This window comes from Typopeltis vanoorti, chromosome 5 (assembly GCF_054136105.1).
Source record: "Typopeltis vanoorti isolate ZY-2024b chromosome 5, IOZ_Tvanoo_1.0, whole genome shotgun sequence".
Classification (NCBI taxonomy): Eukaryota; Metazoa; Arthropoda; class Arachnida; order Uropygi; family Thelyphonidae; genus Typopeltis; species Typopeltis vanoorti.
Genome location: NC_143553.1, coordinates 23,794,466 through 23,817,972, shown reverse-complemented (window position 1 = coordinate 23,817,972; position 23,507 = coordinate 23,794,466). Strand labels below are relative to the sequence as shown.

Below are 23,507 nucleotides of genomic sequence, written 5' to 3'. Positions count from 1 at the left end.
GTAGCTCGTGTAGTAAAAAAGGTTGAACACCACTGCTGTATAAGGTCTGGATAGTGGCCCTTCCCTTAATGCATTGTATTATACTCATCCGAAAGGATGTGTGCTTTGTATTATGGGATACTAAGGCAAATGATGTTGAAGTCATTAGCATCTATATACAAGTGGCCTACTCTTCTTCTTTTCAGATTCCATCAGGAACGTCGGGGAATCTATAAATGCTTTCTATTGGTTCCTTATCCTTGGTATTGGTCTTAGTTCAGCAAAGTTTTCTTCTCATGTTACATTAAAGTCGATGTCCTCTGTGTATTTTTAGGACAGCCAGGCTTTCTCTTTCTTTGTGGATTCCATTCCAGAACTGCATGACAGATTTATTGATGATCTTTCCCAAGTGTATGTCCAATCAATCTAAAATTTCATTTGATGATTTCAATTTACTTTTTTGCTGATTTGTTCTTTTCTAAAGGTCTTCATTAGTAATAATTTTTGGTCACCAAATTCAAAGTATGCCTGCAGACATAGGTTTATGAATGTTTGTAGCTTTCTTTGTATTTCCTTTGAAACTAGCTGTGTTTTGCATCCATATAAAAGAACTGATTTAATGCATGCATTAATTATTTTTATTTTTGTATCTGTGTGAATATTTTTTATTTTCCATACTCTACTAAGTTTAGCATATGCACTTCTTGCCTTTCGAATCCTTATATAGACATCTCTAATTGCTTCTCCATCTGAAGATAAAATGTTCCCAAGATATGTAAAATTTGAAGCGATTTAAATTTTTCCATTTTCAGTTGTACTCGGTGCCTTGTTATTCACATTGATTTTCATTTCTTTCATTTTGTTTGTATTTATTTTCAAATAAATACAAACAAAATTCTGTGATTCTTCTTGTAATGTGGTTAGATTATTTTGGACATCAGGATATCTGTAAGCAATTAGACATACATAACCACATATTCAGTTGTTTGCGGATGATGCGAAGCTGGGAAGGATTATTAGTAATAGTGCAGATGTGGTAGCCCTGCAAGAGGATTTAAATAAGCTAGATAGATGGGCAAATGAATGGGGGTGTCAGTTTAATGCAGCAAAATGTAAGGTCTTGAGGTTTGGGAAACATCGATGGGATGCTGCTTTCTCTATGGGAGGAGTTATGCTGTAGGAAGTAGGGGACACACGAGATCAGGGGTTGATGATTGATAGAAACCTGAAGTTTAGGGGTCATATTGCAAAGGTGGTGAAGGTAACACAGAGGATTGCTGCTATTATGAGAAGGACACTGACCTGCAGAGATAAGAGGGTTATCATTCCGTTGTATAAGTCTCTGATCAGACCACACTTGGACTATTGTTCTCAGATTTGGTCCCCAGGATTTGAAGGGGATAAATTAACTGTGGAAAGGATACAAAGACGGATGACAAAGATGGTTTCAGGACTGTACAAGGATAGTTATGAGGATCGGCTGAGAGAATGTGGACTGCAGAGTTTGGTGGATAGAAGAAGGAGAGGTGATATGATTGAGACTTTTAAACTGTTGAGAGGTGGTTACAGGGTTGACACTGGGGAGTTCTTTCGCTTGGTTGAACAGCAGGAAGGAGTGATGACAAGAGGCCATCCCTGGAAGTTACGAAAGGAAACTGTGAGCAAGAGGGTAAGGAGTGGTTTCTTTGTGTGGAGGGTGGTTGAGCCGTGGAATGCATTGCCTGATGGAGTGGTGGGAGCGAGAACGGTCAGTGAGTTTAAAGAGTGGTATGATAGACTTTGTGTTTCTCAATGGGGGACCTCCCCTCGATGAATCTTGACAGACTTTGTCTTAGGAAGGACATCCCTCGATGAGTCTTTTGACTCCTTGGAGGCCTGAATAATAATAATAATAATATTTGCAGTTTTTTATCGCATTTCAGGACATACTAGTAATGAATATATCTCTGAGATACACGCAGCCTAAGCTGTGATTTTTTTCAACCACAAACTTCACAAGATTAAAAACTCAAATTCAGTTTCCTTATTCCCTGATGTTATCTCTTCATTTCACTCTATATGACTATAATTAAAATCACCACTAATGATCACACTCCTCTTGCTCACTAAGTCAAGTGTCTATAAATTTCTTTGCATCCATCCTCTACTTGATCAAGAGCTATTTAACAGCAACAATGCCTTGAGTGTATTCCAAAGATGATAAGGTTAAATAAGGAACGAGTAAAATGGATGAATGAGGAGGTTGAGAGTGAAATCTGGAAGAGGAAGGCTCTGTGGAGGAAACAAGATGAATGCTTGTAATAATCGGGTGTACAAAGAGTACACAGTGAATGTCAGGAGGGTGACTTGGTTGGTAAAGACATCAAAAGTGCACAATGTGAAGAAATTAGCTAATCAAGCTAAGAACATCCTAGTGAGTTCTTTATGTTGGAGGTTTAATGGAATATTTACACCACTAGGAAAGCATCAGAATTAGTTTTAATCTTATCCTACTGTGTAAATATTCCATTAAACCTCCAACATGATGTCCTCACAGCACTTAAGCATCATATGGATCCTAGTGAGTTCTATTAATATGTGGCAAGTAGAAAAAACATGACTGAGAGGATGATGCTAGTTGATGACACTTTCAGATTGGTAACTGATGTAGAGGATTATTATTATTATGGGCGACTCCAGGGAGTCCTTAGACTCATCGAGGGAGGCCCTAAACATCATGTCCACACAACTATATGACATTCTCACAGTATCTATCATACCTTGCCTTGAACTCACTTACTGTCATAGCACCCACAACAGACTCTGACAGCTTATTTCACTCATTTACCACTCTAAAAGTAAAGAACCCAGCTCTAACACCCTTGCTAACCACACTCTTGCCCAGCTTCCATAGTTGTCCCCCCTAGTTCTCCCACCAGCAGTCCTGATCTCAAAAATATCCTCTGAATTAATCCTATAGAAACCCTTTAGCAATTTGAATGTCTCAATCATATCTCCCATTTTCCACCTATCAACCAATTTCTGCAACACACAAATCTTCAACCTGTTCTCATAAGGTTCATTCCATAGACTTGCTATCAACTTGGTCACTCGCCTCTGGATCCTCTCCACCTCCTCCCCATCAAGAAGAAACCTAGGTGACCAAATCTGGGCACAGTAGTCGAGATGAGGTCTTATCAAGGCTCGGTACAGAGGAACAATAACTTGCTTGTCTCTGCTTGTCAAAGTATTTTTCAACAACCAAGTGAGTTGATGAGCTGATTTAGCGACTTTTGCAATGTGCCCCCTAAACGTCATCTCTCTGTCCACCAACACTATCAAGTCCCTGGCCTCATCAATCTCCTGGAGTACAGTTCCACCAATGTGGTATACTGCTGTTAATCTTTTCACCCAACAATGCATAACCTTACATTTTGTCACATTAAATTGACATCCATTCTTCTTAGCCCAGAACTCCAATCTATCCAAATCATCCTGCAAGATTTTGACATCTTCTGCATTCACTATTGCCCTACCCAACTTTGCATCATCAGCAAACAAATGAACTGTTCCTCTTAGATCCTTCCCTATATAATTAATGAACAAATTAAACAGCAGTGGTCCAAGAACAGAACCCTGCAGCACACCACTAGTCACAGGCCGTCTTTTGGACTCTACTCCTGAATGAACTACTGTCTGATATCTCTCCATCAACCACCCACCTATCCATCTCACCAACCATATGTTGTCCATAGTCCATTCCCATATGTTGCAGTTTTCGGATTAGAATTCCATGTGGTATCCTGTCAAATGCCTTAGCCAGTTCCAGCAGCATCACTGTAAACCCATTACCCTTATCCAGTTCAGCCGTCATTGTGTTATAAAACTTGAGCAAGTTTCCGAGGCTTGATTTACCCTTCACAAAGCCATGCTGTCCCTCATACAGTATCTCATTTTCATCAATCCATTCCTGTATTTTTCCCTTGACTACTTTTTCCAAGATCTTGACAACGACTCCTGATATGCTGATCGATCGGTAATTTGCAACGGTAGTCTTGGATCCTCCTTTATGCAGTGGAACTATTTTCCTCTCTTTCTACATCTTCGGGACTAAACCAGAGCCGAGACTCAAATTAAACAACATGGTCAAGGGCACTGATAATTCTTTAGCCGCTTCACGTAAGACCCATGCTGGTGTACCATCCAATCCCACAGATGTATTCACATTAAGGTTCTGTAATAGATTATTCACCTCCACTTCATTCATCACAATTCCCGTATAAACTAACGATTCCTTTGAGCGTGAAATGGCTTTTGCCTTTGCTTTTCCTGAATCTTTACCAGCTTTTCCACTCGCCATCACTAAAGAAACCCTTTGTTAGCCAACTTCTCGACTAATCAAGACAAGGATATAGTCAAAGTATTCAGTGGGCAGTTTATCAGTGTATTTTGTCCTTGTGAAGGTGATACCGTGAGAAGATGGAGTTTAGAGGATATGGTGGATGAGGTACTGATGGTGAATGGGTGGGAGATATATGAGGAATTGAATAAATTTGATGTTAATTGCCCACATATCTTGGAGTACTGTAGGGAATTATTGGCTCCTTTTGGCACACATATTTAACATAAGTCTTGCAAGAGGTTGAGGAAGTTGGGAAAACTTGTGATCCAGATGTTTTAGATGTGTTTTAGAGAAGGTTTAGTAAGTCAGTCTCAGGAATGTTGGATACGAAAAGAGGGATTGAGGGAATGTAACTTGCAGAGCCTTAAGAACAGAAGGAGAGGGGATGTGATTGAGACATAAATTGGTGAGGGATTAATGTGGAGGAGATTTTTCATAGAGTAGAGAGAGACAAGTGTAGAACAGGAGTTTATACCTAGAAATTGTATAAGGAGGGAATGAGAAGCAAGTTCTTTGCATGGATAGTGATTGGTGAATGGAATGCATTGCCTGAAAATGTGCTCAGTGCAGAAACTGTGATTGTGTTTAAGGCACAGTTTGATAATCTTTTTTTGCATTAGAGTATGGATCTCTTGTGATGAGTTCTTTGACCCCATGGAGGTCAGGTGTTAATAATAATAAATGCAGTCTATTACTCACATACAGTTTCATTTGTCTCTCATCCCTCACATTCACAAACCTGCATATCTTTCTTTTCACACATTTCTGCTGACATACCATTCACTATCTTTTGCTCTCTGTTTCAACTTCATTGTCATACCTGAGCAACACACCAACTACTCTTCCTACTATACTACAGCCTGTCACTCTCCTTAATAATATCTTGATATCCATCTTGTCCAACCAAATCATTTGTTCCTAATTCTACTAATTCCTGTGTTCACTTCTCGTATACAGACCATTAATTACTTTGTTCATCCATCCTCCTGGGAACCGCATCTTGTGCACCACCTCTTCCACTACACCTTTTATCATAGAATCTGTGTTCCATGCTACTCTTCAATTATTGACACTTCTTTTCCCCCCGTCATCTTTCAGCTTATTCCAATTATCCATCATACCTGATCTCATTTTGTGTATACCTCATCTCATTTAATCATTTCATTCTTTAATTCTTGTATTCCATAGCAATCATGCTCTTTCATACTGACAACTGCTCCCATACTTTGTTGGTTAGGCTTTCTTTCATCCCCCCCCCAAATCATGCCAGCTTTTGCTCCATCACTCAGGCTCACTTCTGTTGCATAACCTAGCTCACCTTTGATTTTTCAGTCATTTCAGTATTCGCAGTCATATTCTTCACACTCATTTTCTCTCTCTCTCTCTGTAACCCTTCTAGCAATCTTTCACCCGTTACTAAGTTTTGTCTTTCATCTAATATTCTCCATTTCTCATTCTTGACCTTCATTTAAATTTCTGCAGTTTTAAAATATCACACTTTCTTCAGACCCTCACCTTCTCACTTATCTTGTTTAATCTCAATAAACACATCTTCTGTGTTTGCCCATGTATACACACCACACTCCTGACACGAAGCCATTTTAGAGAACCATTGATTACACTTGATTTTTTCACTATACGTCTAGATGCTCTAGTTCCAATTGCCATTTTGCCTTCATTAACTCTGTTACACAAAATTTCTCTGTAAAATTTACAACCTTGATAATTTTCTAAGCATTCAGTCTCTGTATCATTAATAAATAAATTTTTGGAAAAGGCATACTATTTTTCAAAAATATTAAAAAAAAAAAAAAAAAACAATCTTGTATCAGAAATTTCACCACATCTTGTATTGGTGACAGCTTTCGGATACTACAAAGGAACTTGATATCATTAGCAGTGAAAAATGTGTGAGCATTCTTGAATGCTGATGTTCTAAGACTTGTTCTGGATTATTTAGGAGTTTAACATTTCCATAAAGTGAACAACAGAATTAAATACTTCCAATTTTGATATCATGTTTAATGTGAGTTTTCTTACATAGGGTAATTCATATCAATGTTAAATAACAGTGAAGGTACTGTTATTTAACATTACCTTTACCTCCTTCAGTTCTGATTTATTTTCTCTTGACATCTTATCTTGACATCTTTTTTTTTTTTTGCTCTTCTCAAGCATACTTGCATAATTCTAATCTGGAATGCTGAATAAGAAATTCTTCTGGAATTGTTTTATTTCCCTTTTTTAGACACAGATATTATGAGAACTCTTGTCCACTCATCTTCAGTTTGATTTCTTGAGCTGGTCTTCTCAACCTTGTATACTTTAATTATATATTTGGTTTAATCAGTGGGACCCAGACTCAGAGGTGGTGATACTAAGGTGGGAAGTAATGGAGAACTCATATTTCCCTATACGAGTTGCCAAAAGATGTCACACCTTATTATTAAAATTCCCTGGATTAGAGATAAGTTGATGGAAGTTTTTTCACTTGGCTATGCTACCAATTATATATTTGGTTTAATCCTTTATCCAAGTGTAAGCAAACAAAGTTTGCGCCTGAAGTATTTTAAGAAATGGGTCTGTAAACCCTAGCTGATGTCCCTTCTAATCCCACAGCTGTATTTACATTGAGATTCTGCAATATTGTAAGGACCTCCAGTTCATTCACCTCTGTTCCCACATTAGTGTCTGTCACATAGGTTAAAGCAGTAACCTCACTAAGAAGATATATGCTTGCAAAGTGGTCACTCAGTAACTCGATTATTTTATCTGCTTCCGTCTCCTCATGACCATCATCACTCATTAAGGTTAATCTTCCATAGTCATTCTTTATTTTACTTGCCTCATAACAAAAGACCTCTTTGGGATTTACTGCTTCCTCTAGATGACCCTTAACTATATCCCATGCACTACTACCTGCTCCTCAGTGTTTTATGCTATGGTACAGATTTAAGCTTTTTCCTAAGCATGTCATAATCACCTGTCTTGTAGTTCCACAAATACCCCTTCTTGATAGAATATTCCTGATGTTTTACAATTTCCCAAGTGAAGACTGCATAGTCACTTTCATGAATTGGAGGCAATGTTGTCAACTTGGTTATGAATAGCTCTTCTGATCCTGTGACCAAGTCCAATATTCTCTCATCCCTATTCCCCTCCATCACATGCTGCCTTAAGTAATTATCTCTCAGCAGGTGTATAAATTCTATTTCCTTTCCTTTGTGCCATTTGATCTTTCTTCCTTCCAGTCTATATCTCCATAGTTGAAGCCCCCATAATAATCACTCGACCTGTACTCATTTTACTAATTTGACGATGCATTTCATGTCACATGATCATCCGTGGAATTCCCTGGCCTATAGCAACAACCAACTGTATATCTTACTGGTCTTAATCTCACAGTAGATTGCTTTAAACGAATAGCCACCCTCCCACCTGTCTTCTATTCTTTTTTGGTTGCAATTCATCTGCTATCATCAACTGTATTCCTCCCCAATCCTATCTTCTTTATCTTCCCTGAAAATACTAATCCCTTCATATTCAATCCCTGTAACTACATCATCTGCTGTTAGCCAAGTCTCACTAATGTCTATAACTTTTGGTGAGGTTGCGCTAATCAATGCCAAAAACTCATCCCTCTTGCTCCCGACGCTTCTGGTATTAGTATATGAAAACAGCAACATCCTTTTATTTCCCCCCCCCCTCCACCTTTACTTTCTGAATTGACTAACCTATTCGGTATTTTTGCTTGAGAGACTAGATTCCTCACTTAGTCATTCTCACACTCACTTGCTTCATGGTTGCATTCACACAAACTCACTTGCTTCTACCCTGATTGCTTAATTTCTCTGAATTTGCACATTGGCATGCTTGGTGAACAAAGCTCTCTCCAGACATCTAACGCCCAAACCATTCAGATGCAGTCCATTCGCATTGTACAAATCCTTCTTTCCATCAAACAGAGACCACAGATCAACAAATTCTACTTCATTTCTTTTGCACAGTCGACGTATATACTCATTGGCTATCAATGCCCTCCTCCTGATATTTAGTTTAATCCTTTATCCAAGTGTAAGCAAACAAAGTTTGCAGCTGAAGTATCTTTAGAACTGGGGCAACTCATGGCAAAGGTGGACCAAGTTCTCATCATTCTCCTTAGTATCCCATAATGCAAAGCACATCTCCTTGCAGACATGCATATAATGGATGTGTTTTGCATTATGGGATACTAAAGAGAATGATGAGAACTTGATCCACCTTTGCCACGAGATGCCCCAGTTCTAAAGATACTTTAGGTGCAAACTTTGTTTGCTTACACTTGGATAAAGGATTAAACTAAATATGTAACTTATATGTCCTCCTCCTCAGTTTGCCTCTATCATAGCCTGGTAGGATACACAATCTTCACCTTCTTACTCTTTAGTTTTGCCTCTTCTAACGACTCCTTTGTTATATCGATATTTCTATATGATTTATGCTTAATTATTGTTTACTTAAATCTATCCTTTCTTACCTAAAACCATATACAATCAAAATCCTACTGGCTGCTCTATTGTTAAATATTTATCCTTTGTGATTTATTCCTTTTATTCACTTACTTTAATCTTATTGTTTTATCTAGGATTGTTTCTTCTTCGGATACTGGTGAATTTATATTTTGCTGCGCCAGCCAGTATCCTATAGTAGAAAGATCCTTACTCAGGGAGGCAATACTAGATTTTGAAAGTTTATTTTTCACTTGGTCAGACTATAATAAATTTAGTTTAATCCTTTATCCAAGAGTGTGCAAACAAACTTTGCACCTGAAAGTATCTTCAGGACTGGGGTAAAGTGGTATAACACCAGGCGAATCCTTGCAAAGGTGGAGCAAGCTACCAACACTCCTATCTCAGTATCTCCCATAATGCAAAACACATTTCCTTGCGGATACGTATAATGTTATGCATTAAGGGAAGGGCCTTAATGCATAACATTAAGGCCCTTCCCTTACTGTTAAGAAGCATTAGCAAGGTCATCTCCTCCTATAGGAGCTGCCAAACGGTGTGCCAGCTTTTTATTAAATTACTCTGGATTTAGAGAAAGATGTTGAAAGTTTATTTTTCACTTGGTCAGACTATAATAAATTTAGTTTAATCCTTTATCCAAGTGTGTGCAAACAAACTTTGCGCCTGAAAGTATCTTGAGGACTTGGGTAAAGTGGTACAACACCGGACGACTCCTTGCAAAGTATCTCCCTATGGGAGATACTGAGATAGGAGTGTTGGTAGCTTGCTCCACCTTTGCAAGGAGTCGTCCGGTGTTGTACCACTTTACCCCAGTCCTGAAAATATCTTTTTAGACATACTTAAAAATGAAATCTTAATATAATCACCACAGCTTAAATATAAGGTACTTAAAATAAAGAATACAAATTTTACATAAAGTGAAGAAGTTTCACTTTTAATTACAGCTGATGTGTAGGTATTTCTTTTTGTCAGCAAGTTCTAACAACGTCATCCTTCATAGAATACTTCTCTCCTTTCAAATCATTCGTACCAACCAAGACAATAATTTCTTTCGACTTACCTTTTCACATCAGGGTGGCGTGGCTAATATTGTGAACTTTTGCACTCAGGAAACATGATTTTGTCATTCTTTCATTTAAGTGCTCCCCTGATTATTGTTTCTCCATACATAATTTTCTCCTTTACTTGTTTTTCTTGTTTGTTTGTTCGGTCTTTATTATTCTTTCAGATCGCCTGCTTCTTTTTTCAGCCCTGCTTAACTCTTGCCACTTATGCAGTTTTTCAATTTCATGCATTGTCCTATGAAGGATAATATTTAAGCACACTATTTCTTTATTGATATCCATTTCGTTCTCGTCTATTTCCACAGCTGCATGGTTGATATTATTATCAAAATTTTCCATCTTATTGTCGGTATTTGTTGCATTCTCCTCACCTAAGAGACACTCACTTTTAAAACAGTTAATACATATTCTCTCTCGAGTTTCAACTTTTTTCTACATATTCTTTAATTTTCTCGATGCATACATTTCGCATACACTGCTCCGAATAATATCCCACAAATTCAAATCACCGGACAACATGGTCTTTGCCACCATTGTTTGTCGTGTGCCAATGCCATGCCAATAATATCACAATCAGAATGTTATAAATATACTAATACTCTAAAAACGCGAAAATCTACATTAATATGCTGTAATACTCTAATTTTCTGATGGAAAAAAACAACAACAAAACAGATGAAAATCGCTAATTTCACAAAAGGGTTTTACTAATTTCTTGCATGACCACTTGCAATATAACCTCATATCAGTGAAGGATATAATTCCTTTTACTGTACTCTTTTAGTCATTTCTATACTTTTTTTTTTCAATAGTCTCCAATCTTTTTTTCTCTGTATTCTTTCAGGTCACTTGCAGATTTTCGTTAGGAACTTTCTGATACAGTGGAGAGAGTGCAAAGAAGTGTGTCAGAAATGATATCAGGATTGGAAATACAAATTATGAAGACAGATTGAGAATTTGTAGGCTGCAGATAGAAGAAAGCAGGGTGATATGATTGAGACTTACAAATTTCTGAAAAGGTTATACAGAATTTCAGTAGATGGAATTTTTCATTTTATGGAGGGCGGGGTAAGGATGTGAGGGCATATATGGAAGTTGAAATTGAATGCTGTCAAGAAGGGGGTAAGGGCTGGTTTTTTCTCTCATAGAGTAGTTCATGATTGGAATGGATTGCTCTTAAATGTTGTGTAAGTAGTGTATTACCAATGGAAAAATAGGTAGTCAATTTATCTAACCATCCACTAACAAAAGATGAATTGAATGTTCTAGCAAGAGGCCATAAATTTGCGATTTCACCAAAGTGTTTCCCATATTTAGACTTCATACATAATATAGAAAGAAACGTCAACCATCTCTCCAGTATTGAAGCCAACAGACTTCGATTTGAAGTAGCTAAAGTGATTTGCAGTGCCAAACCTTCAGAATTAAATATCCCACCATCAGAATTGAAAGCTATTATTTCCTTAAAACGTAATAAAAACGTAATCATTACTAGAGCTGATAAAGGAAATAAGACTGTGGTTCTTGATACCAATTCATGCGACCGAAAAATGAATTTACTTCTTCGAGATCGTAATACCTACGCCAAATTAAATTATGATCCTACAAAACGTCAACTCAGAAAATTAAATAAGCTACTTAATGAAACTTCCTCTTTAGATGAAGAAACAATCAAAAATCTTAAGACATCCTAGAATCTACACAAAACTAATGTTCCACTTAGACCCGTCATAGACTGTATCAGCTGTCCAACTTACAAGTTATCAAGATTCTTATCTAACCTTCTCTGCCCTCACATAGGCCACTCAGTCTCTTCAATCAAAAATTCTACTGAGTTTCACACAAAAATTAAAGACATTCAACTATCAAAAACTGACTTGTTAATCAGCTTCGACATTGTCTCCCTCTTCACAAAAATTCCCCATAAAGAAACAATAGAATTACTAACTCAAAAACTTCCGTCTGATATAGTTGAATTGTTCAAGTTTGTTATTGCATCAGGTTACTTCACCTGGAAAGGTCAAATTTACAAGCAAGAAGAAGGAACAGCAATTGGATCTCCTTTATCACCAAACCTAGCAAACTTGTTTCTAGAACACCTTGAGGAAAAAATATTCACTTTTGAACCCAAACCAAAAATTTGGTTAAGATATGTCGACGACGTATTTGCAGTCTGGGATCATCCCAAACATGAATTACAACTGTTTCTAGATAAAATTAACCTTCTTCATCATCGCACCAACTTTATGTTAGAAAAAGAATCTCCTTTTTGGATTTACACATCCAAAGAAAAGAAGACTGTTCCATCACCACATCTGTCTTTCGCAAGCTTACATTCTCAGGTCGCCACATTCACAATTCTTCTGCTCATTATTTATCCCTCTGAGAAATATGGCATTATTAAATCACTAGTTTCCAGAGCACACAAATTCTGCTCCTCTGAAGAATCTTTAAACCAGGAATTAGAAGTAATCAAAAATACAGCCATCCTAAATGGATATAATCCTAAAACAACTCAAAAAATCATCAGTCACTTCTCCACACATCAAACCAGATAGGAAGAAGTCCACAGGATCCCCATACCTTATGTTAAAGGCATCTCCGAACGTCTTTCTAAAATTATGGAGAAATACAATTTTGCCACTGCTTACAAACCTATCAACCAAATTTATAACTTATTACCTTCTCCTAAGGACAAACTCTCGCCTTTGATGTTGCCTGGCGTTTATGAGATTCCATGCTCATGCAAATGATCTTACTTTGGACAGACAGGTAGGTCTGTTCAGAAACGCATCTCGGAACATCAAGACCACATTCGTCTTTTTAAACCGCAGAAATCTGGCCTCTCTCAGCACGGAATTGAAAATCCAAACCATAAACTTTTACATAGATCTTTATATAAACATGAACGTTTATACAAAGAAAGTTCTGAAGCCCTACTACACAGACCAAACTTGAACCACAACAACGTTCTTACTATTCCTAAAGTATGGGAAATTGTCATACAGAATTGTGTTAAATAATAATTTTTTTTTTTTTTTTTTTTTACTTCTGTAGCACGTTATGCACGTTTAATGAGATTCTATTGTAATCATGCGCCCTAACTGTATGTTATTCTTATTATTGTTTAATACTAATGATGTCCTAAGATACTTAGGATGAAATATTTACAATTAAATAATTTTCACTGTGGTTAATATGTATGTTTCTTTTAATTATGATTGCACCACAGGTTTCGTTATTTAAAAAAAAAAAAAAAAAAAAAAAAAAAAATGTATTTAAGTTTCATAGATCTGGAAAAGACATATAATAAGGTGCCAAGAGAGAAGCCATTCGAAACGCTACAGTTATATGGTGTCAATGGGACATTATATCTATCAATACGTAGTCTTTATTTGAGTTGTAAATCAGCAGTTAGAATTTAAATAAATACAGGAAGGTGGTTTAATCTTAAATCTGGTGTTAAATTTGGTGATTTAACATTACATTATCCCCTCTGTTATTCATTATCTATATGGATCACATTATGAAGGAAAGTGGTATATTAAACCTGATATCAAAATTGGAGGTGTTAATCTTTGCTTTATGCAGATGATATACTTCTAAATAAATCTGCTACAAGTCTGCAATATTCCCTGACTAAAGTGAATAACTGTTGTAATAGATATGGTATGAAGCAGTGGTGGCCGGTGACAATTTTAAGTATGGGTGCTGTATACACAAAATTCAAAAAAAAATAAAAACAATTTTTTTTCCTAATCAGTAACCAATTTAATAAGAAATAAATTTACGTATTAAAAAAGTGCTTTATTAAAAATATTTCACCCTCACGAACACACACCAATAATAAAAGTTTTGTATTTCACGGAAATAACTTGTGCATGCATACAATTTATCTGTACCGACACTGCTCAAATGAGCAGTGTCAGATTCACTTGTTGCGTGCAATGACAAGTGCAAAAGAATATTTGCAAGTCTAGCTTGCATTTGGCCGAACATGATAATTCCGACACCGCATTAGATCGCAGTGTATTTGTTTCGTGTAACGATAATTGAAAAAATATAATTCTTTTCATATTTTCAACAGTGACACTTGTCATAATTTAGCCTTGTATCTATAATAAATAATTATGTTATTTTAACAGAATAAAATAAGATTTACAAAAAATAGTTCACCCTCAGCACGAATACACATGAATAATAAAAGTTTCGTATCTCACAGAAATAACGCTTGCAAGCATACGATTTATCTGTAGTGATACTTCTCAAATGAGCATAGTCGGATTCACTTGTTACGTGCAATGACAAGCACAAACGAATATCGGCCAGTCAAGCTGCAATTGGCTGAACGTGATAATTCTGACATGTTAGATTGCAGTGCATTTGTTTCGTAATCTAAAGCGTTAATTGAACAATTCCAATTAACTATTCAGTCAGTGTCGAAACATAAGCTGTAACCTTTAACCTGTTGTCTTTCATTTATATAATGTTATAAGCATTGTTATTATTTATAAACACAAACTAAATTTTTAATTTTTTCCTTCGGGTGCTGCAGTGTCACAGTGCTTATGTACAAGCTGCCACTGGTATGAAGGTCAGCATTAAAAAGAGAAAGACAATGAAAATAGGTATGAACATTGAAAATGTCAACTGCATGCGAATGGAAGACCTATAGAACAAGTAAAACATTTCAGCTACTTAAGCACGATTTTTAGTGAAGATGGTAAATTAAATATGGAAATAGACAAGAGAATCAACAAAGCTGGTATGGTAGGTAGTCAACTGAATAAATTTATATGGAATAAGAGAGAAATTAGCCAAAACATTAAATTAGCTGTATAGAAGACAGTATTCAAACCAATTTTAACTGATGGACCTGAGAACTGGGTCAGAAGTAAAACACTTCACCAAAGACTAGAAACTACAGATATGAGAGTCTTGAGAAAGATAGGGGCATGAACAAATGGCATCAATGGCAATATCGTATTAAAAACGAGGATATTAGGAAAGAACTTGACATTGTCATCATTGAGGAGTGCGTTAGCAGAGCTAATCTCGGGTAGTATGGTCACTTAAACAAAATGGGAGAAGAAACATTAGCAAAAGAAGTGTTTTCTGTCAGGTTGGCAGGAAAAGACCCAGAGGAAGACCAAGATATAGGTGGATTGATACAATAAAAAGTGCCTTAGAAGACAGAAACTTAGGATCTTATAATGTTGGAGTCCTGACAGGTAACAGACTGATTTGGAGGAAAATTGTAGATAGGAAGTTAGTAAGATGTAATTTTTCATGTAGTACTCGCATACCCTCAAGGAGTGTACAGGATATAAATCAGGAATTTGATATTATAATGGTTTTATAGGATTAATGTAGAAAGTTGACATTATGTGAAAGGAGGAAATAAGAAATCTTCTCTCCCTTCCTAGAAATTATATTAGCAATGCTGTGAGAAGTAGATTTTTTTAGCTTGAAATTAACCATTCTTAAAAATGGTTCTTTGAGTGGAATGTATTGATGTGTGCTTTGTCAGTGAAGTAATTTAAGGAGAACTGTGATGGATGTTATCTTAACCCTGCCAGGACGTATATATATGTCCAGATAAATCTGGATACGATTCTGTAACACCTATTGAATAACATGGATAAGAAGTGCAAGTTGGTCTCATTATTTCATCTACTTCGCCGGTAGAGAGATTAAACAATATTAGTATATTGGCCTCTCATGATGATTCTTTCCACCCCATGGAGATGCCTATGTAATAATCATGTATTGTACCATTCATTAAATATATTATTAAAGGTTATGAGAACTTTACCTACTGTTACTGATCATCTAGCACTTAAGTGAGCACTCACAATTGCAAATGATGCAGTTTAATTTAAATTTCAAATTTAAATTTCAAATTAAACTGCAGCATTTGCCCATCTACTAGGTTGCTAATTCAGTATGCACCAAAGAAAGAAACCCAAAAGACTAAGAATCAAAAGGGAAAATGACAAAATACTCAGACAAAATGAACTTTTTGTTTGGAAAAACTCTAGAAAATCTCTTGAATCATCACCATAGCTTCTTTGAAAGAATATAAAAGAATACAAAAAAAATTTCTTATTGTGTGTAACAATTTTACAATGTAAGAATTTGAAATTGCACTAAAAATCCAAAGGAATGACAAAGCATCTGGATTGAACAACAGCATACACTATTAAACATGGAGGAAAGCAGTTTCAGCAACTACTAAATATCGGCAATGTAGCTCTGCATCATTTATTGAGTCTTGCAATAGGGCAAGTCCCAAAGGAGGGAAGAATTAGTCCACTTCAAAAAGGAGATAAGACTGACACTTAGAATTATATGCCAATTTGTGTTTCTGGAATTAAGGTATTGGTGAGAGCTAGGATACAAAACTTGAGTTGATATTAGCAACATTTTTCTTTGATAATCAGTGTGAGTTTATTAAAGGGAGATAATGTTTTAGCAATCTGCTACATGTATTAACAAGGTGACATATATATTGGACAAAGGAGATGTATTGCTGGAAGTTAGGAAAGGAAACTGTTAGCAAGAGGGTGAGGAGTGGTTTCTTTGCATAGAATGCATTGCTTGATAGAGTGGTGAGAGCGAGAACAGTCGAATTTAAGGAGTGGTATGATAGACTTTGTTTTCTAGGAGGGACCTCCCACGATGAGTCTTGATAGACTTTGTGTTTCTTAGGAAGGACCTCCTGCGACGAGTCTCTTGACTCCATGGAGGCCTGAATAATAATAATAATTCCATCACAATAGAGAGATGGTCTAATGATACTAATATCCCTTCCACACACAAACAAAAAATCTGAACAACTCAGAAATTACAGAGGAATCTCACTACTTCCTACCACTTTCAAAATCTAATGGAGTGCTCTCTTCTATTCAAAAATCAAGCAGGTTTCTTAAAATCAGAGGCACACATTCATAGTCTTAGAAGACTGTTAGAAGTAAACAATAAACACCATCCATTTATCTTTGTACATTTCTGAAAAATCTTTGATTCAATCAGTAGAGAAACGATATTCAAAATTGTGACATACCTTTGAAAATAAAGCAGTAACAGAACCATACCAAAATTACTGTACAAGAGGGCTAAGGAAGAAATGAACAAGAGCTTTCCCATATTCCTGGTAGTTCTTCAGGAAGACACTTGGCTGAATCTCTTTATTATTACTCCATGCTATGTTTTCAGACTCACAATTAGCACATCTCTGCTTTGCAGTTGATGTGCTGATTAACTCTATATTCAGAATGTCCAAACCACCTAGATAATTTATGTAATAATCAGCATTGATGGATTGGCAGTTAAGGGTAGTAAAACTGAAGTCCTAAAAACAGAAAGAGACATTAAGCTGAATGACCACGCTTTTGGGGGTAACAGATTTTCGGTACTTTGGTTCTTAAAATTGATACTCTAAATGACATAGTGAAAAGAAAGCACAAAGCTGCTCAGATCGACAAAAGCCTAAATAATATCTGGAAATCCAAACTCGTCACTACAAACAAATATCAAAATTCATCTGTGCAAAACCACAAATAATGCCATATTTGTTTATGTTCCCATACATGGAACATCACTACTCATTGTGCACTTAATAAAATCAAAAGTTTTGGAAAAAAACATGTCTTTCATCAGTATTAGGATGCATGGCAAGATCGCATTCCTAATACTGTCATTATTCTTGAAGAAAGCCATCAAAAACCTCTAATAGAAATAATTCAAGAAAATCAGCTTACGTAGTTGGAGAGCACCAACTTAGACATCCACCCTAGCCTATGTTCATTGCTCTTACTACTTACTCTATCCAACTAATGGATAGAGTGGAAAAGGAAGCAAGTTTTGGCAAAACCTAAGTAAAATTAATTTTAATGATGAGACTCACGAACCATTTGACATTTTGCCATGTCACATAACAACAGTTTTCCTCACTTTCATTTAATAGACTTTATCTATATGAGTTGCTGTTATATGCATTTTACATGAGTCATTGGACTCACTGGATGTATCAAATAATAATAAAATACATATTGTCTATGTTGAATAAGAAAAGAGCAAACAACAGATTTCTCAGAGCACTCCATTCAAAACAAATATATCATAAATCAAGCTTATGAGAATGAGACACAAAATCCCAGAAGCAGTGTTAGCATTCAGTATTAATAGATTCTTAGAAAATTTTCAAATTCTGAAAAAAATGCTGATCTCAGATCTAAGGAAACTGTTTTTGTTACTTTCCAAGTTATATATTTTTTCTTATAAATGAATTCCTGTTCTGAATAGTTCATTCAGGGATGATTTTCTTTCCACTAATAAGTTGTTTTCTGAAATGAAGTTTTCAAGATTTGGTTTTACTATTATTATTTTTTTTTTTTAACCTCTATATGGATTTTTAAATCATAGATAAAATTTTTTAAATACACTAATAGAACTAATTAGTCCCTGTTAGGTTTTTTTTTTTCATTGCTTGCTGAGTGTTTCTCAATGCCTGTCACAATTATTAGACTTCAGAAAAATTATTGCAATTATGATATCTCTTAACCACGCTACCGGCCAAGACTTCTATAGATGTCAAGGTTATCATGGATGCGAAGTGCATATTAAAATTGTAATACCATTGATATTACATTAAAATATATGATGGATACGAAGCGTATGAGGATGTGTATTTGATCCATAATGGCCGGTAAGGTGGTTAATATCTAATTCTGTAAATTTGTAATCTAATTTTGGTAATTGTTCAGGTACTTTTAGAATCTGGAGCATTAGTGAACAAGCCAGATAATTTTGGATTTACCCCATTACATAAAGCAGCTTACCATGGAAGGGCACTACTTACAGAATTGCTCATTACTGCTGGTTAGTAAAATATTAATGAACTAAGGTTTTTAATTCATTAGAAATACATAATTTTCTGTGAACTGAATTTTTTGAATGTATTTTTATCTGTAATATACGCTAGGCAGAAATAAATGTAATAAGTTTGCACCACTTAAATAGGTCTTAGCATGGCCAGTGTATTATATTTACATTAGCCCTGCTAAGATCAGTAAGGCTATCTTAATTTAGGATATTCTGCTAGAATACACTTGTCTTCTTTTAAATTAATGATTGAAATGGGTAATTGTATGGGTTAATTTTAAATTCCCTCATTGCACAATGAGGGAATTTGTTGCCTGGGTTATTATCATTCTGAATTATTGGAGGGGGGGGGGCGAATGGGAGAAAGAAAAGCAAAATGGAAACAGCATTCAGAATTTGAGCAAAAGAGAGGTGTTTATAATAGAGAAATAGTAACAACTGTAGAGAGTTGAAAGAGAGAGATCTTTGCTATTGAGCTGAGTGTTACCAAAGGTAAGGGAGAATTAAGCAAGTCTTTTTGCAAGGAAAAAAAAATCAAATTGTTTTGAAATCATTGAAGATTATTAGGTGATCACCCCACTGAAAATGGAGATCATTGTTTAGGTCATTGGTTGTGGAAGATCCTGAAGCTTGGGATGCTTGAGCACTATAAGGTTTGTCATATGAGTAGGAGAATGGAGAGCATGCCATCATCGGTATGAACTGTGGGAGGCTTTGAGATTGACAACATATCATGTATCATTTATGAGGAAGAGTGTGAATAATAACAGAGTTCTGCTAAGGAACCCCTGCATTAGTAGAGAAAACTGGCTACCCAACTACAAAAGATGAAAGGCAGACTGTGAAATATCTGTTAGCTAAGATGCCCTCTGTTACAGACTTGACATGTCCAATGTTTTGGAAATGTCATTGGCAACAGCATAGGTTTCTCCAAACATATCCAGAGTTGGGTGAGGTAGGCAATAAGATATGCTATTGATGACTGGTGGAATCCATACTATTGGTCACTGATTAGTTGGCAGTTCTTGAGAAAATGAAGAGGTTGACTAATGACTTTCATGATTACTTGAAAGAGCAATAAGTCAATAGTTTGATAGCAGACATCTCTTTTCTTTTCTTGGAATGGACTAGTTTCAGGCTTGTTTCCTTGCTATGGAGTGGATGCCAGCTGAGTAAAGTAAATACGTTTAGAGATGATAAAGTACTGGTTTTTAGGGGTACATTTCTTACAATTGGGAGAATGCTACCAGGATCAAAAGCCTTTTTGATATCTCATTTCAAGATTTTTCGGATATCTTTCTGGCAGGCGGGCCAAAAAGATATCAGCAAGGTAGGAACCATGTATGTGGTTGTTGTTCTGAGTGTAGTTGGATATGATTTGCGTTTTTTATGTATGCAGGAATTAGAAAAGCTGACCTCCTAGTGATGCTAGGAGGTCAACTTTAAGTATTGTTGCTGTAATGCTATCTGAGAGAGAGAAAGGGGAAGCACAAATGGAGAGAAATTGTACCCTACAGCCTTTCTAAGTGACCAGAGGCTGTTTTGAGTTATGGCTAAAAGGCATATTTTGAGTTAAGGCAGTGAGGCCAGTATTATGTCTATCAATTGTGTGTGTTCTTCTGGACAGTTAGACTGTTGATGAAAACCCAGATTTTCTGGGGGGAAGGGGGTATGACTGCCATTTGTGCAAGAGGCAAGTTTTTGGCATTTAACCCTTTCAAAGTCAGACCTAGGTTTGCTAATAGTTGTTGCAAGTTTCATTGTAGGCTGAGAATTTTTTTTTTTAGTGTCTTTACTCACCTTGTTTTAGGTCTCATACCAATTATAAGTTTTTCAAGACTCCTCATACCAGGAGTATGAGTAGGAGTAGCATTCAGGTGTAATAAATTAAATTTAGTTTAATCCTTTATCCAGGTGTAAGCAAACAAAGTTTGCTCCTGAAGTATCTTCAGGACACTGAGGCAACTTGTGGTAAAGGTGGACCAAGCTCTCATCACTCCTTGTCTTAATATGCATTAACACATCTCCTTGCAGACATGTATAATGCTGTGCATTAAAAGAAGGGTCACTACCCAGACTGGTTTCGACCTTTATTGAATGTTCAAGTACAGGTCAAACTCCAAAAACTCAGTGTTGTTGCCCACAGTAATAGGCTGAACCTACCACTGAGAAGAACTCTCAGAATTGGTTGGCCCTACAGCTTGGTGAGAGCTTGGTTTACCTTTGCTACAAGTTGGCTCAGTCCTGAAGATACTTCAGGCACAAATTTTTGTTTGCTTACACTTGGGTAAAGGATTAAACTAAATTTTTTATAGTCTAACCAAGTGGAAAAAGCTTTCAACATCTTTCTCTAAATCCAGAGTAATTTATGATAAGGTGGTACACCTTTTGGCAACTCGTATAGGTAAATATGACTTATCCATTGCTTCTGCCTTGGTATCACCACTTCTGGGTCTGGCTCCTACTGACGAGACCTCAATAAAGGTCGAAACCAGTGGGAAGCTTAGCTTGGGTGATGAATGGTATTGCTGTAGTAGCCTGTGAAGTTTTAATTGAGGCTCGACTGTTGCTCTCACCCAGGTCCTGGGTGTGTGTGGGGGGGAGGGGTAATGAATGGCGATGCTGTAGCCCATGAAGTTAACTGAGGTATGGCTGTTGCTGTTACCCCTCAGATGAGAAATTAATAGCTCTGCTTGGTGGTGGGGTGAGCCTGCCATGGAGTAGTGCCAACCGGTTCTGAGAGTTCTTCTCAGTGACAGGGTGAGCCTGTTACTGAGGGGAACAACACTGAGTTTTTGGAGTTTGACCTGTACTTGAACATTCAGTAAAGGTCGAAACTGGTCTGGGTAGTTGTCCTTTCCTTAATGCTATGCATTAAGGGAAGGACATCTTATACAATACATGTCTTGCAAGGAGATGTGTTTTGCATTATGGGAGATATTAAGACAAGGAGTGATGAGAGCTTGGTCCACTTCTACCACAAGTTACCTCAGTCCTGAAGATACTTCTGGTGCAAACTTTGTTTGCTTACACTTGGATAAAGGATTAAACTAAATTTATTATAGTCTAATCAAGTGGAAAAAAATTTCCTGCATTCAGGTGTAGGCTTTCCCTCTTATACAAATCCAATCTTCCATCAAACACATTTCACACATTTATTCCTTCTACACAGCCTACACATTGAATTGTTTGCCATCATAGCCTTTCTTCTTAATTTCTTTTCACGAGTTACCATGAGGTAACTCGTGAAAAGAAGTTAAGAAGTATTGAGTATATTGAAATCATAGGTGGTATATTGAGGTATATATAAAATCATAAGTAATATACTTATGATTTTCACTTTCTCACTCTTTAATCTAGTATCTTCCAACAACCCTTTCATATTCTCTCTCATATTGAACTTATCACTAGTTAAGTCAGTAGTTCCTGCTACAATTACAATCTTATTCACTTTTCTTTTCTGTTTTTGAATTGCATGTGCTATATTTTTAATTTTTGCTCTGGGAAATCTTGAAGTTATCTTCAGCCCACTCATCGACAACACATTTTATGATAGTCACCATACCAAATAATATCCTTCTTTTTACGATTAACGTTGCTTACCTGTTTTACGTTACTTACTAACTTTCCTGATTCTGTGCTTTATTGTTTTCTTATTTTGCTGCTTAATTTTCTCATCTTCCCTGTTTTCATTCAAACACCACTTGACTTTATAATCTTGCATTGTCTCTCTCTAATAATTTGCTTTAACTTCACTATTTTGCTTCATTATAATTAAAGCATCCACTCTCTATGTTCTAATGTAGTCTTGACAGTTCCTTTCACATATCACTACTCAACCTTTTTCCAGGTATGACATAATACTGTAGATTGGCAACAAGTTTATACACTAGCTAATGGTTTTCCTGCTCATTCAGTCCAGTGCACTATATAGTAGAACTGCTTTACTACTGCCCTTGAATGGAGGAGCTCTGAATCTCTTCATGTTTTTCATACCCTTGAAAGGTATCACATGGCATGTTTGAAAAAGAGAGAGAGAAAAATAGGGATTAAAATAGAAGCTGAGAATCCTGTTCTCTTAGACCAAGTACACCATCAGGCATTTGTTTGGTAACTCCTATAGGTAAAGATGACCTTGCTTTTTCTTCTGCCTGGTATCTCCACCTCTGGGCCTGGCTCCCACTGAAGAGACCTCAATAAAGGTCGAAACTAGTCTGGATAGTGGCCCTTCCCTTAATGCATAACATCATACATATCCGCATGAAAAATAAACTTTCAACATCTTTCTCAAAATCCAGAGTAATTTAATAAAAAGGTGGTATACATCGTTTGGCAACTCCTATAGGTAAAGATGATCTCTCTTTTTCTTCTGCCTGGTATCTCCACCTCTGGGCCTGGCTCTCACCGAAGAGACCTCAATAAAGGTTGAAACTTGTCTGGGTAGTGGCCCTTCCCTTAATGCATAACATCATACATATTCGCAAGGAGATGCGTTTTGCATTATGGGAGGTACTGGGATAGGAGTGATGGTAGCTTGCTCCACCTTTACTACGAGTTGCCTGGTGTTGTACTACCTTACCCCAGTCCTGAAGATATTTTCAGATGCAAACTTTGTTTGTTCACACCTGGATAAAGGATTAAACTAAATTTATTACAGCATAAAAGATGTTACCCAATCAAAGAAGACAA

The 23,507-nt window shown here is 36.4% G+C and overlaps 1 protein-coding gene across 2 annotated transcripts in view; it reads left to right on the top strand.

Annotated features, from left to right (window-relative positions):
• Nucleotides 1-23,507, top strand: part of LOC150106266 (uncharacterized) — a 304,586-nt gene that overhangs the window by 98,452 nt on the left and 182,627 nt on the right. For both annotated transcript variants that reach the window (XM_090392286.1, XM_090392285.1), the window contains one exon: nucleotides 18,701-18,815. In XM_090392286.1, the coding sequence (XP_090248412.1) occupies nucleotides 18,701-18,815 (115 nt within the window). The remainder of the gene's footprint in view (nucleotides 1-18,700; nucleotides 18,816-23,507) is intronic.